Source organism: Camponotus vicinus, unplaced genomic scaffold, assembly GCF_025532165.1.
Source record: "Camponotus vicinus isolate PSW18456_S1 unplaced genomic scaffold, iyCamVici1.0 SCAF_8, whole genome shotgun sequence".
Taxonomy (NCBI): Eukaryota; Metazoa; Arthropoda; class Insecta; order Hymenoptera; family Formicidae; genus Camponotus; species Camponotus vicinus.
This window is the reverse complement of record NW_028141980.1, coordinates 16,025,318-16,040,038: the sequence shown is the minus strand read 5'-3', so window position 1 is coordinate 16,040,038 and position 14,721 is coordinate 16,025,318. Positions and strand designations below refer to the sequence as shown.

The 14,721-nt window shown below is 33.5% G+C and overlaps 4 protein-coding genes across 17 annotated transcripts in view; 2 read left to right on the top strand and 2 right to left on the bottom strand.

Moving 5' to 3' along the window:
• The first annotated feature begins 289 nt into the window (after positions 1–289).
• On the top strand, positions 290–3,255 carry Med4 (mediator complex subunit 4). Its single transcript, XM_083106797.1, has 4 exons — positions 290–641; positions 721–1,127; positions 1,234–1,353; positions 1,438–3,255. The coding sequence occupies exons 1-4, from the start codon at positions 574–576 to the stop codon at positions 1,605–1,607; spliced, it is 765 nt and encodes a 254-aa protein (XP_082962923.1). The 5' UTR covers positions 290–573; the 3' UTR covers positions 1,608–3,255.
• Positions 1,050–3,706, bottom strand: LOC145975993 (germinal-center associated nuclear protein). 3 transcript variants are annotated; one of them, XM_083106795.1, is made up of 7 exons: positions 3,538–3,703; positions 3,016–3,207; positions 2,698–2,859; positions 2,379–2,630; positions 2,114–2,254; positions 1,802–1,991; positions 1,061–1,729 (listed from the first exon to the last, which is right to left on the bottom strand). In XM_083106795.1, exons 1-7 carry the CDS (start codon positions 3,603–3,605, stop codon positions 1,646–1,648), a joined length of 1,089 nt encoding a protein of 362 aa, XP_082962921.1. In that variant the 5' UTR covers positions 3,606–3,703; the 3' UTR covers positions 1,061–1,645. The 3 variants fall into 3 exon arrangements, with proteins under 3 accessions (XP_082962920.1, XP_082962919.1, XP_082962921.1); XM_083106794.1 differs by having other exon boundaries at positions 1,050–1,988; positions 3,538–3,706; XM_083106793.1 differs by having other exon boundaries at positions 1,055–1,991; positions 3,538–3,704.
• Positions 3,707–3,939: 233 nt separating this feature from the next.
• LOC145975981 (uncharacterized) lies at positions 3,940–8,912 on the top strand. The gene is made up of 5 exons (XM_083106775.1): positions 3,940–4,045; positions 4,387–4,558; positions 4,644–5,106; positions 5,292–5,515; positions 5,666–8,912. The coding sequence occupies exons 1-5, from the start codon at positions 3,955–3,957 to the stop codon at positions 5,739–5,741; spliced, it is 1,026 nt and encodes a 341-aa protein (XP_082962901.1). The 5' UTR covers positions 3,940–3,954; the 3' UTR covers positions 5,742–8,912.
• The window catches only part of LOC145975977 (uncharacterized), a 97,430-nt gene continuing 89,408 nt past the window's right edge, over positions 6,700–14,721 (bottom strand). For 9 of the 12 annotated variants that reach the window (XM_083106763.1, XM_083106760.1, XM_083106762.1 and 6 more), the window contains 6 exons: positions 14,054–14,579; positions 12,044–13,589; positions 9,697–10,482; positions 9,328–9,494; positions 9,039–9,238; positions 6,702–8,578 (listed from right to left, as the gene is read on the bottom strand). In XM_083106763.1, the coding sequence (XP_082962889.1) occupies positions 8,540–8,578; positions 9,039–9,238; positions 9,328–9,494; positions 9,697–10,482; positions 12,044–13,589; positions 14,054–14,579 (3,264 nt within the window). In that variant the 3' untranslated portion in view covers positions 6,702–8,539. Of the gene's footprint in view, positions 8,579–9,038; positions 9,239–9,327; positions 9,495–9,696; positions 10,483–12,043; positions 13,590–14,053; positions 14,580–14,721 lie in introns of all 12 variants that reach the window. The other 3 variants (XM_083106759.1, XM_083106758.1, XM_083106770.1) reach the window with 3 other exon arrangements.

Below are 14,721 nucleotides of genomic sequence, written 5' to 3'. Positions count from 1 at the left end.
TGTATGCTCTTAGATTCAGTCAAAATTAAGAGCATACGCCAATGGCTGCGTTCAGCAGGAAAACTGCTTTGCAACTGTTGTAAAATTCGTGAATCTGATTGGTGTATACTCTTAGATTCAGCCAAAATTAAGAGCATACACCAATCAGGCTCACGAATTTTACACAGTTGCAAAGCAGCTTTTCCTGCTGAACGCAGCCAATGAAATCCTCTTTATATATATCAACAAAAGAGAGAAGAGATTGGCTAATGACTGACCAATTGATTGACCAATCGAGATGAAAGAAGCAAAAAGTTTTTTTGGCCAATCTAAATGCTCCGAAACTTTCGAAAAAGGAAGCGCATCGTTTGTCATATGGATGTAAACATTGTGAAAATTTTAAAAAGTCAAAATTAATGAAGGCACAGCTGATGCATTTTAAAATGTGTGTTTAGATATATATATTGAGTATTTTATTGAAAAAGTATAACAGTGTGATGTTACATATTGCAATTGATATGAGTGCTGTTACGTTGTATTAATTATATATTAACAATTAAAAGTACTCATTTTGTTAAATAACGAATTATAATAATGGCATCGAGCAGAAGTACGAGAGAAGTTTTATTATCACTAGTGGATGATATTGAGTTAATAGCAAAGTAAGTTATATTTATACTACAATTAAAGTCCAACCTTTTAGCTTGCGAAATTTATTGGATTCAAACAATTTCTTTTCAGAGAAATGATAGAAAACACAATCGCTCAGAAACCTTCAAAGCTCTCTAGTACAGAGCACATTCAGCTAACCGAATTGTTGGTTGCCAAAGATAATGAATTAAAGGCAACACTGAAACGAGCTGCTGAGCAAGCCAAGATCAATCTAAAGATGGAGGCTTTGAAAGCTGAAGTAGAGAGACAGGATCAAGACATTCAGCAACTGCAGCGGCAATTAAAGGAGGCGGAACAAATCTTAGCTACTGCAATTTATCAAGCAAAACAAAAATTACAGTCTATTGCACGCGCTAATAAGAGACCTGTTCATTCAGAAGAGCTTATTAAATATGCACATAGGATAAGCGCAACCAATGCGATTTGTGCACCATTAACATGGCAACAGGGAGATCCCAGAAGACCGTATCCAACAGGTATAGATTTTATATTTATATTTAAATAAAATGTCATTTCTATCTCTTGCTTATAATAATCTTATTACTGTACAGTTATAAACTCAATATTTTATTTATATTACAGATATTGAAATGAGATTAGGATATCTAGGACGATTAAGTGATTTACCTTTAAATGGACAATTGATTGGTTCTCATCCAGGTATACCATCTGATTTGCATAGAGCAGGTCATCCTGCTGGAGGTAAAAAATATCTTATATATATCATGTTTAAATAAATAATTAAAGAGAGCAAATCTTCTAAGAGTCTCCCTATTGCTATTTCAGAACCACCTGTTTCACAATCAAATCAATTTGCTTGGCACCCATCAGGAGAGATTCATATGTCTGTTAGTGGACAAGGTAGTGTGGCTGTGAATACACATAAACAAGAAACCGAAGATGTTGAAGTTATGTCTACAGATTCTTCGAGTAGCTCGTCCAGTGATTCTCAATAAATGTAATATTATGTATTAGAAGAGTACATCAACATTTATTACTCATTAGAGGTACATTCCAACAGAATTTTTGGTATAAAGTTATGCAACATGGCAGAAGTATAATACATCTCAGGATTGGCCTGTAATATAAAAAGGAATGATAAAATGGAAAATATAAAAAATATTACACAATTCCTGAATTTTGTACTAACTTGCAAAATTTCTTCCTTAAACTGTGATTTTTGAAATAAAATATTTTCATTAGTAAATGTTAAGCCAAATAAGTTGCAATCTGCCTGTACTCCACTTATATCTTTGTAGAATAAAAGTTTTTGTAGTTTTAGTCCTGGGAATGTCAACACTTTGCTATTATAGCCAAAACTCATGATTTGTAGAACACTTCTAAAATATGTATATTTATGAAATTCATTAATTTAAAAATAATTATTTAATGGAATTTTGAATATTATTATTGGATCATTCTTTTTCTCATGCTAATAATGAAAACTAAATAAGATATATACCTTCTGAAATTCTGTAAATTACAAAAAAATGCACAAGCCAATATTGGAGGTAATTGTTGAACCAGATAACAAACGCGAACATAATTTCTTATATACCAAGCAAGTGATATTTTTGTGGCTAATTGAATTGCTGATGAATTTCTGTTCAAACATATAAAAAATATTCAAAATTAATAGTATCACACTATAAATATTTTATAATATATATGTGTGTGAATGCTTATATTAATAAACTTTTATTGTATGAACAATATCAAAAACTTACTTTAGATTTGAAGGAAGCATAAGAGCTCTTTTTAAAGCTTCCTGATCTCCGATATGGAGAAGAATATATAAAGCTTCCATTTCTGATCGACTATCGTTTAACGCCAATTTTTTAAGCTCTTCATGTATTTCTATATTATTTCTATTTTCGTTATCGCGGTTATCATATAATACGAGTAACTGTTTGATACATTCTAATAAATGTTTATCATTTATTTTAGCATCAAATTCCGAAATATTTTTTGTGCAGAGCCTAGAAAGGATTTGTTGACAATATTTTACTAAACATGTAAGTGCAATGCATACTGATCAATTTGTACCTCTGTGCAGCATAAATATGAAATCGGACAATTGGTTCTAGAAGGAGAATATTTGAAGTAATATCAATTCTTTGGATTACAGCATCTTGTCGCACTGATCTCAATCGGTCAAATACAAAATCGTATATTAACGTCCAATCTAAATCAGTTCGTGTGATTATCCTAAAATATTATGTATCATGTAAATAATATAATCAATGTTCTATTACAGACATAAGAGAAATAGCACTTCTTGATAATAAAAATAGTAGTAACAATAAAATTAGTAACAATATTATTGTAATGGATGAATCATATTTAAAAAATGACTGAAATTACTTGGTGAATAAATATCGGATAGTGGATAGTAATACATGTGGTGAACGTAATGAATAGGGATCTGTCATATCTTGACCAGCAGCAGAACGACTAAAGCACTTTATAATTTTGGCTGGATCGGCCTTACGCTTTTTCATGTATTTTGTTTTCTCGTCAATCTCATATTTGTGCAATAAACCCTCTCTTTCTCTCCTAAGTAAAAAATGTAAAATTGAGAAATATATTAGCTCATTATTCTTATATCTTATGATTGTATACAATTATAAAATAAAAATTATAATATAAATTATATCGATAAAAATTAAGTGTATATAAACTAATTAAGGTACAATATAAAAAAAAATATATAAAATATATATAAAACTTTTTATATAATTATATATAAAAAGTAAAATGTATATAAAAAAAACAGGATGATATCGTTAATTACAAGAGAATGCTGTTTTTGTACATGAAAAAATATTACATATTTTTTTATTTATTTATTATTTATTTAATTTTCTACTATATACGGAAACTTACATCCGTCGCTCTTTTTCCGGACACATCAAGAGGCACCTTCCTATTATTGGTTCGACAGACATTATCATTTGTATCTCTCGCAGAAACTTAACAAAATAACAACTGACAACATTTCATCCATAACAAACATGTGTTATCAATCTCTCTGCGCATGCGTTCCGTTTGACATTTCGAAACTTTCGTATTGTCAAACGGCGCATCCTCCCCTCTCCCCCCCCCCCCCGTCAATGTCTTCGCAGCTGCGGTTACGTCACGCATGCGTTTCGATCTCCGGTCTCCGGTGGTTTGTATTGTTATACAACACCGGTCGGTACGTGTTGATTGCATGTATTTTGACAGACACTTCTGAAAGATTCCTCGCAGAAGGTATTCGAGCAGCTCGAGATATTGCCTCTAGAATATTATCGCGCGATCGCAATGACTACTGCAACCGTCAGACAGCTCCGTGACGTGCTAGAACCCTCCCCGCGCTTGAGACGCGCGGAAGTTCCCGCCAATTCTGTACCAGGTATATTTTTCATCTCAAGCGTCATGACGCCGCGTCGTTTTTTCGTTTCGGTACATAATCATTGCGTCCCAACGTAAATAATGCGTTCTTGATGTGTGTTCGATTCATGAATGCGATATTTTAGGAGTTAACCTCAAATCAATTGGACTCTAATGAAATGCAACTCAAAAATTCGTTATTTCTCTTGAAAACAAATTTTCTTATTTATAAATAACTAGATTTATTAGAAACAGAAATATGTTCACGCACACATTCTTAACGCTTTGTCTATTTAATAGTAAATTTATATGATTGGTGATATACATTGAAAAAGTTGTTTTCACATCTTGTGTTTATTTCAGATATGTCTCACAGCATGGATGTAAGAACGGTGCAGAATTGGTTAAACAGACTTCCCGATGGTTGGAATTCGCCGCAGAGTCCTGATGAACTTGTCATTCAAAAGAGAGGTCGACGCAAGTCCATAGTTTGGTCTCCTGATCTCAATACATATAAACGACGTAGCTTGCTTAGGTAAGATATATCTATTAACTTGTACATACATTAGAAGAATCAGTAGCATCTTTGAATAAATCTGATAATCTTTTTTTTTCCTTAGTTTGAGTTCTAAAGATCATACACCGATTAAAAATCCATCCACATCAAATATGGCATTGAGAGATGCAGCCAGGAAGAGACTCTCTCTTGGAGATACTAATCAGTCTGAGTTTTCTACACCGAAGAGCAAAAAAATATTATCCTCTCGAATGTCATTAAATGTTGCAAATATGTCGAGACAGCGATCCAAAGATAACTTAGTAAACGGTTTACAAAATCTTAGTCATGAACAACTTGTACAGTTGATTATGGAGTTGGTATATGCGCAGGAAGATGGTACGCTGCGCGAGAACGAAAAGCTTCGTTATATTCTTTCAAAGAAAATATCAGATGGGGATATTCAACCATTTATAGAGAAATTGATTCTCTTGAAACAGAATATTTATGCCAACCCTGTATTTTCTCCCAATTTGAATGATGAATCAGCATACAGTTGCGCTTACATACATCTTGATGCATATCAGGTCTATATTTGTTTAAATATTTTTATTTTTCAAACATGCATATATATTTAAAAGCCTCTGTTTTTCACTTTCTATTTTGGTTATAAAAATTTAATCAGATACATTTACTTGTTTATTCAACTTAATTGACTTGTAACAGGCTAGTGACAGTTGATTAATTCTTGTCTTGCAATTTATTTATTTAGAAAACTCTTATCGATCAAGGAAGAATACTGCAAGAATCCCAGCACTGGATCTCATTGATGCATTATGTACTGGAAGCATGGAAAATCACAAGAGAATTACCCAAGTGGGAGAATCAGGATTGTAATATCACACATAAATGTTTCCAAAGTTTGTCACAGTTTTGTGCTGAAACTATAAGAAGAGGAAATTTTGATATTTCGACTCTGGAAATTTATATTGAAAGGTATGTAAAACAAAATAAGTTTCCTCTATTTCTTTCTATTATGAGATTGTATAATTGGAGAAGTTAGTTAGAATTAATAATTAGAGAAGTTTTATATCAAGCTCAATGTACACTTTAAAAATTGTTGATTTGAGCATTAATCATTTTCAGTCTTAAAATCATAGTCGAGGAATGCGAAGATTTTCACATCTGTCTACAAATAGCAAAGGAAGCAAAACAGGCTTAGGCCTTTTTTTTATTTGATATGATTTGCTTGATAATTTTATTTAAATATTTATTAGCTGTGGAAGAGTGTGATAATAGTTATTAATGATTAAATTAATACTGATACATCATCCCTGTACATTAATGTTCAGGGCGATATAAAATAGAATTAACCAGTGAAAAAGTCATTAGAAAAACAATTTCACTTAAAACAAATAAGATGCAAAAAAGTTTTTTGTCATCCTTATAACATTAAATATATCTTGAATCATCAAATTATACATTGACGTAAACATAAATGTTTTATATTTATATATTTGTTCAATTTCTTAATGACTATGTTGCATAGACACGTACAGATATGCGGATAATATATATGAAATGTAACTAATATGTATCATCTGTTATTAGACATAATGGCTGATATAAAACGAATTATATATGCCTTGATATTCTCTTTAAGCCTTGTAAGCTACAGATAGTATGTGCTTCTTTATATAATTCTTTAATAGATATTTTTTATGTTATTGATAACTGTTAGTTTTAAAATAAGTTCATATTTAAATTTCTCAGTGAAAAAAATTAACACATGGTACAAAATATGTAGCTAAAATATTAATTAACAAATAATAATTAACACTCAATGAAAAAACAGTAATATATTGAGATCAGTCTTTTTAAATTGATAATTAAAACTTTGGTATTTGTTAGTATAAATAAAGTATAAATAAGAAGAATGTAACTTTGACTTTTAAAAGTAGTTTTTATCTGGGGCGGGATAACGTTTATATAAAACTATCATAATTTTGTTAAATTATTTTTATACGCATTTTACATTCTTAAATGCATTTTATGTAATTATACATTCTTCTCACTTAAGAAAAAAGAGAGATACATATACAAATTTAGCGGTACAAATAAGATGTATATTTTGGTGTATATAAAATTAAAGGCATATTTTTATATCAAAAAGCCAAACATTGTTTTACATTTATTGTATAGCAATTATTTTATTATTTATCGTAAATTGATGTATTTTAGATCCTCGTCCTTCTCAAAATCATTATATCACATAATATTTTTGTATATTGTGAGAATATTTTATTCATAACTAATGTAACATAATTATCATTATTACATATTTATATCATAGTTATAATATATTTATTGTAAATGATGCCTGAGAGGGAATGGACTAACGTGAAAAAATGTATTTTTTTAATTAAAAACAATTTATTTGTCATAATATATCGCGTGTATGTGTGTTTTCTTATATATTTCTTATTACTTTCGAAAGGCACATATTTCACTTGAGCAATCAGAAATTTTCTAAGCGGCTCGCGTATTCGCGTATATCACACACCTATACATATCTATTACAAGAGCACAACGTAAGAAAGCTTAAAAAATTTCTGATAGCCCTATACTCGGTCGAGAAATGATCATTATCTTACAGATGTTCTAGGTATTACATGACATTTTAGACATTGTCGAATCAAAATAGTATAATTAAGGGTGTAATCAAAATGTATTATCTATATATATATATTTCTTTAGTATATCCTATAATTTTACGTCTTCTCATATAATTGCACATTATCGTCATTCGAAAAGCTATTTCGTATCGTTCATCGTGTATATTGGCAAGAAATTATACGTCACTTAAAAACAGCTCCAAAAAAAAAAGAATGAACGAAATCCGAAATATTTCGATAATCCTCGTGGATGAATAACATAACAATATAATCTGACCTCATCTAAACTTGAGCATTTAGGTGAAGCAAATTAAAATGATAAAACTCCTATGGTGTTCGCGGATTACAGAGTAGTCGTAAATATCCGGAATTGAGAAAAAGTGGACATATAGCGCTTGTGAAATTTTGAGTCAATCGTTCTTCAGCGAAAGACGTCGCGAGATAAATTATTATTTTTTTACAATACTTATCAAGTTCCAACATTTACAATTCTTATAATAATAACATTTACAATTCTTGTAATGTCCTAAATTACAATTTTGTACAAATACAAAAGTAGTATGTATATATAAAATTTACATTGAACAACGCGAGTAATGTTTAAAATAAACAATAAAAAAAATTCCGCCATTTTTTTTAATATCTCCAAAACTTAAGTAAATAGCAAAAGAGACTTTCATTAACAAAAATCGATTCTAAATTTCACAAGATTTAATGCTATGCATGCACTTTCACTTTAACAATTACAGGATAGATTCCTGTATGTAGTAAAAAGATAAAATTCTTTTGTTTGAAAGATATAATGCTACATAATAAGTGATTTAGTGATTTGCAATTGTGTGTGTACGCGAAATGTCTCACTAATTTTTAACTAAACTTTCAATTTAAAGAATGAGACTGTGCGCATGCGATTATGCGATAAAAACGAATAGATATCGACCAATAAAATTGTACATACAATCTGTTATTAAAACGTCCCTATTCTATCGAAATAATAAGAAAAGAAAAGAGTCATATTCAAACAAATGTATATACATCGTCAATAATGCGAGTATGTTTGCGCAATCGTTCAATTTACATTATGGCAAATCTTAACCGTTCGCTGATCGAGAAATCCACGATGATGCAATCTTTGTTTTTTTAAGTCATAAAAAATTACTCTGTAAAATTAAGAGATTATTACATTTGTTAAAAGGTTTGGTAGAATCCCGCTCTCCGGATGGCAATGAGATGCTATTAAATAATGCTACTAATGTGCCTATGTATCGTGTGTATAACAATTAACAAGATAAAGCTGCAAATCGAATACTGTAATAATCGTCGGATATTCTGCGAGCACGTCTCTTTAGTCAACCGCTTTTGCTGATTGCACTCTGGGATATAACTGAAACATAATACAACATAGTTTACTTTGTATATTTTGTTAAAGTTGATGGAAATATTTTAAAATACGAAATTACATACGTAACATTTTATATTGTAAACTTAATTTTTTCTGATATATTTATATATCTCATATTTTTAACAAATTATTTTTAGAAATATAGATTTATGTAAAAAATTTTCAATATTTTTAAAATTCTATATAAGAAGACTTTACATTTTTGTTCTTTGGAATTTTTTATTTGAAAATATTCTTTTTCTTCATATATAAGAAACGCTGTATTTGAAAAAAAATGTATTTCTTTATCTTTAAAATTAATACATTAAATATAAGTAATCGAGCAAAATAGTTTTCACAGAATTTTATTTTTTATATAATTTGTAATAAAAAGAGAATTTGACACGATATTTTGCTCAATACCGAGTAAAATTATATTGCTCATTTAATTAATTACACTTACCCCCAATAAATTCCGAGGTACATAGCCTTCTTTATGCCCGAGTTTGCTCCACCACCATTCTCGTTCGTTATCATCGCCCTTTCGAAGTACGACTACGGAATCCCCATTCTTCAACGAAAGCTCGTCAGCATGTTGTGCCTCGTAATCAAAAACAGCGTAAACCTGACCATTGTTCATGATTCCCAATTTCTCTTGAACACCTGGATGTCAAAAAGAAGATTAAGTTTTTGTCATACAAAAGCATTTAACTATTATCGATCTTGAAATTTATGATGACGAGGATACTTACTGTATAAGTACTCTGAACATCCATCAAAGCCTTCCTCGTCCTCCTCGCACTTCTCCGCGGCAGTTTCGTGATCCGAAAGAGTGGTCGCGAAGATACAGGCTCCGTGTTCGACCAAAAATCTCACCATGGATAGATTGTTACAACTAGCGGCACAATGTAATGGTGTCCTATGCGAAAAATTAGATATTTATATAAGTTTCGAAACTTCAGACACCTAGCGATTAATTTATTAAAGATAAAATACGCAAAATTCTCATATTTCCTTATATTATAATATTTTACAAATTTTGTAAAATCGATATGAATTTCACATCAGAGTTTTGTTTATCGAAGTTCTATCGAATTCATTTTAAAACAATATCTATTTACCATCCATCGCTATCCTGGGCATTAACATCGCAGCCGAATTCCACGAGAAACTTGACGATCTCGAGATGACCGGCGCATATGGCGTTGTGCAGAGCAGTAATACCCTCGTCATTGGCGGAACTCGGATTGGCAACTTCCTTCGCAGTCTTCTTAACGAGTTCAAGCTCTCCCTCGAGACTAGCGTCGAGCAACAACGCTAACGGATCGAACGATACCCGCCTGGATAGATTGACTTTGCCGCTTCCGGTCCCTGTTGTGCTCGATGACTTGAGATTTCCCTTTTTCCTCCTCATCACTTCCGAAATCTTGCCTCCGTCTATTTCCACTTCGCCAGTTAGTTCCGAGTCGGTCTTCATCTTCGATGGCTTATCCTCGATGTTGATGACATTCAAAGCATCGATGATATCCGCTTCTTCTAGTTTCTCGCCGTCACCAATATCGTCGCCTATAACGGAGCTCTTACAATTGTCCGTAGTATCGATAATTTGTTGTTGAGATTGCTGCTGCTGCTGCTGCTGCTGTTGCTGTTGTTGTTGCTCGGTCTGCATGAGATCTGCCGGGATTTCCGTTTCCGGGAACAGGAAGGCCGGGGGCATTTCAATTCGTCGATTTATCGATACGTGAACATTGGATTTGTATCTCAGCTTAGGCTGCTCCGATATCGGTGCTTTCTTCAGAGTCAGTGGCCGAGCCTTGATGATTTGATGATTTGCCAGCTGTGTCTCCGTGGGAGATTCCGGCGGCTCGGACGTGGGAATTGGCGGTATATCCTCGTCCTTATCTGACCTGTACGCGAGATTTAGAAAATCGAATGAAAATTAAAAGCTCAGCAAGCATTACGTTATCATTACATGGACAGATTGAAAGTGTGATAGTTGTAACTAATCAAATTGATAAATAATTTTATTTTTGTCCCATTAAATACTATTAATTTCAAAAATTTAATTAAAATTGCTTTACAAAATTAATTACACTAATAACTCGTGATACTTTTATTTAACGCTGTTATAAAAAGCTCAACAGAATAAATGCAAGATAATAAAACATAAGTAATCAGAAATTGCATAATTAATTATATGTCGAGAAATACATTATCTCGGTTGAGACTTACGATTTTCTACCCACTGTGACGAAAGAGAAACCGAAAATAATTTGCAATGCTGAAATCCCATTCAAGATTTTTCGAATCCGAAACGACCGCGTCGAATCGTTGTTCGGCATATAAAACGCAAAGGGCATTAATAAAGGTCACGATCTGAATCTCTAATAGTCGCTCAATCTGTTTATCAAGAGATTGAACATCCAATAGACAGATATTACAGTTACTAATGGCCGCGTAATTGAGGATCGTTCCACGATTGATTGTACACGATTGAAATCGTTGACTGAGCGTTGATCGCGCGTACTGACTTCGGAGAACTCGTGAACACTGAGAGCATGGGCCATGAGCGTCGTCTCCGCGGCACACGCGGACACAGCGGTTCTATTTCGGTGTCTATTATTCGAGAGAGAAGAGAGAGAGAGGCTTTGATTCACTCGCCAAATCGATCGCGAACTAATTAACATTTATAATTAACCCGGTAATCGTTTTGTCATTCCGCAGTTTGAGTTCGCGCGAATCGCTCGATGAATTCTTCGACGACCTCGTAACTCCGCGAGACGAGATGCGAAGAGGCGAGAGATGTAAGGAGCAGGATTTATGAAACTTGTCACGTGCCTAAAATGTAACATGAATGAAGCACTTTGCACGCGTACATATATTTCATCAAATAATAAAAGAAAAATTAAAAATGTTTTAATTATGATAAATGTGTGTGTGAGAAATTAAAAATGTTTTAATTAAAAATAAATGTAAAATAAATAGTAGCATTTCCTTAACACGATGCGAAGCTTTTGTGTCTAAAATTATACAATAGTTTGTTTAATTCGCATATAAATTAAACATAATTCCCATATTTAAATCTATTTCTTAAAAATCTCTTTCAAATGTGTATGTGTGTATATGTTTAATTAGACCTAAAAAAATTATTTTCTTCATCAATAATTAAAAAGAAAGCATTATTACATAAGTAATCGTACACAATACATCGTTACATCAATACGCTTTAATTAGTTCAGTGCAAAAATAATTATGATTCCATAATTCTTAAATTTTATATATGCCAATCAACAAAATTAATCTCGACGAATGTGAATAATATTATTCATTTCTTCCATTTTAATATTATTAGTCTTCTTAAAAATATAAATTTAAAACGATTTAAAAAGATAAGTATTTTATAAAAAAATTTATTATTCTTATTTCTACACACATACATATTTAATTCAACATCGAAAGTATACAAACCTCGAATTGAGATTCGCGTTAGTCATCTTGCCCTCATTGACGCCTTCAGACGGCACATCGGCCTTCTCATGATGAGTCAGTCTTGGTGGTGGATTCGGTTTGCTTGGTTTCGGTGGTAGTGCCGGCTTTGTCTTATCATCCATTCGCGATTCATTGAAGTTTTTCCTCTCACCGTCATTATTCTTGGTCGTCGATCTGCTGTCAAACTCGTACGGCGTTTTCGCGGGAATCTCGAACTTGGCGATTACGTGATCGACTACATGTTTCGTTGTGGAATTCTGTTCATATTTGGTCGGCATCGCTTCGAATTTGCTCTGACCGTTTTCATACTTGTTTGGCTCTGGCTTGTATTCCGCCTTATACTGATTAGTATTCGAAGGCTCGTGCTTGAACGTCGGATCATACTTGATCGGCAATCTTCCTTCATGCTGTTGTTGTTGCTCGTGTTTGCCATACTGTTGCGAATTCTGGCAACCGGACTCGTACTTGACGTTGTGCAGATGCTGCTCGTGTTTTGCCTGAATTCCGACTGGATCATGCTTGCCACTTTGTTGCTGAGATTCATATTTGCTCGTGAGATTCTGATCGTACCTATTCTGCTGCTGCTGTTGTTGTTCATGCTTATTACTGGATGGTAATGCATGTTCAAACTTATCTTGGCTCTTGCCTGGCTCAAACTTGACCTTTTGACTGTTCAATACTTGGTTTTGGTCCTGATTCTGCACGAGATCATTAGAACTCGATATCTGCGACGATTGATATTTCTGGGAAGAATTGCCAAACGTAGTCGCGACGGTACCATGAAAACCAGTGAGATTCGACGAATTCTGAGCCTGATAGACGGCTGCCGGTGAGGATGCGTGAATACCAGCCGTCTGATTGGGATACTGTTGTTGCTGCTGCTGCTGCTGTTGTTGTTGAACACCGGAATAACCGTGTCTATAATTCGTTTCTTGATTTCCTACATTGGATTGTAGCTGCGTGGTCACTGCTGCTTGCTGCTGATTGTTGCCAATGTAGTTCTGCGCTGTATTGTTGTTATTGTTGTTATGTCCGCGACCCAATAGACTCAATGTTTGCGGCATCACCGGATGAATCTTGGTCGACGAGGTCTGATAGATCTGCGACTTGACGGAAAAACTAGGCGCCACGCTTGATACTGGTTTCTGATGTCCACCTACGGTCTGTTGTAGATTCCGATGCGAGTTCTGCGCGGCTTGTGTGATCGACGGAACGGTCACACCGACGACATTCGATGTCGTCGATGCGCCGCTAATGCCAGTCACGTTGTGTTGCTTTTGCTGAACGTTGCTATTCTGATGTTGCTGTGTCTGCGATTGTTGTTGATGGCTCTGATGAAGACGAAGACCTTGTGACAGATTGTCCGAGTTGAAGTTGTTACTGATGAGATTGTTACTATTGTTGTTGTTATTATTGTTATTGTTATTATTATAGGTACTCGATTGAATCGTCGCGGGTTGATTGCCGAGATTTTGATTGTGCTGCTGCTGTTGCTGCTGATTGCTTCCTAATAATTGAGATTGCCCTAAACATTTTAAGCTCTATTAGATTCATATAAAATTGATATACTTATTGATTAAATAATTAAATATCAAGGATAAAAAATACTCATTATAATAATTATTTAATATTTACAATATATAAAAGCTATTAATGTGTAAGCTTGCAAGAGAATTAATTTTTTAATAAATAAGTCATATTTATATACATATTTAACACAATTTTAATTTTATAAATAATTGTTTAATATATGTATGTTTTCTATGTATATATTCTAAGTAAAATTTAAATAACTTTGTGGATAATGCATTATCAATGAAGAAAATATGACGCTATATACATAGTGTTTCAGAGAACAATTATACTTAATTAATCAAAATTATTTAAAAACTATATTTTCTTTAGGCAAAAATTGACTTTAAATTTCGTAAAAAATTACAATTTCCTTTATACGCTGCAATACACTGTGCTAAAAATTAAAGTACTCACCCTGAATGTGCGATTGCGACTGACTGTGAACGATTTGGTGTCCGTATTGCTGAAAGGTCGGCCGCTGTCCCAACTGGGAGGCGCTCGCCGAGTGTTGTATCTTGTTTTTGTTAACATCGTCCTCTATGGTCTTGAAGTTCACCGTGAACTTGGTATTGTACGGCAGTGTCTGGTACTTGGGATCGTTTTTGTTGAGATTGAAATCGTTGTCGTTCGGTATGTGCGAGTACGGCTCGATCGCGGCGATATTGCCGGTCGGCCTCAGCTTGCCGCCGTTGTTAAAGCCGTCGAGCTTCGTGTCCGGGAATCCTGCGTTATTGGCGCCGCTGACGACGCCACGTCCGCCACCTCCATTAGGACCTAGTTGATGCGCCAATCGCTGATTTAACGCTCTCTTGCGCTGAAGACGACTTTGGAGCTGAGCTATTCGCGCGTCTATCGATGCCATCTCGGCCTGTCGTTGAGCCAGAGCCTGACGTTGTTGGGACACCATTTGGTTTTGCTGTTCGTTCATCTTATTGCGATACTATGTATAAAATTGGAAAAATTATTTTTATTGATATCAATTCTCTCTTGTCCTAGATATGCTCGAGATGTACGCGTGGAAATGTCTCATTGCTCCATTTTCAATCATCAATATATATTCATAAATATAAAATCAATAATTA

Excerpts from the sequence above, each read along its gene's own strand:
- Med4 (XM_083106797.1), top strand. The coding sequence starts at position 574 with ATGGCATCGAGCAGAAGTACGAGAGAAGTTTTATTATCACTAGTGGAT. Across the intron at positions 642-720 it reads GATATTGAGTTAATAGCAAA|AGAAATGATAGAAAACACAA; the intron begins GTAAGTTATATT and ends ATTTCTTTTCAG. Across the intron at positions 1,128-1,233 it reads CAGAAGACCGTATCCAACAG|ATATTGAAATGAGATTAGGA; the intron begins GTATAGATTTTA and ends TTTATATTACAG.
- LOC145975981 (XM_083106775.1), top strand. The coding sequence starts at position 3,955 with ATGACTACTGCAACCGTCAGACAGCTCCGTGACGTGCTAGAACCCTCC. Across the intron at positions 4,559-4,643 it reads AAACGACGTAGCTTGCTTAG|TTTGAGTTCTAAAGATCATA; the intron begins GTAAGATATATC and ends TTTTTTCCTTAG. Across the intron at positions 5,107-5,291 it reads TACATCTTGATGCATATCAG|AAAACTCTTATCGATCAAGG; the intron begins GTCTATATTTGT and ends TTATTTATTTAG.
- LOC145975993 (XM_083106793.1), bottom strand. The coding sequence starts at position 3,605 with ATGATAATGTCTGTCGAACCAATAATAGGAAGGTGCCTCTTGATGTGT. Across the intron at positions 3,208-3,537 it reads CCGGAAAAAGAGCGACGGAT|GAGAGAAAGAGAGGGTTTAT; the intron begins GTAAGTTTCCGT and ends TTTTTTACTTAG. Across the intron at positions 1,992-2,113 it reads AATTTACAGAATTTCAGAAG|AAGTGTTCTACAAATCATGA; the intron begins GTATATATCTTA and ends TACATATTTTAG.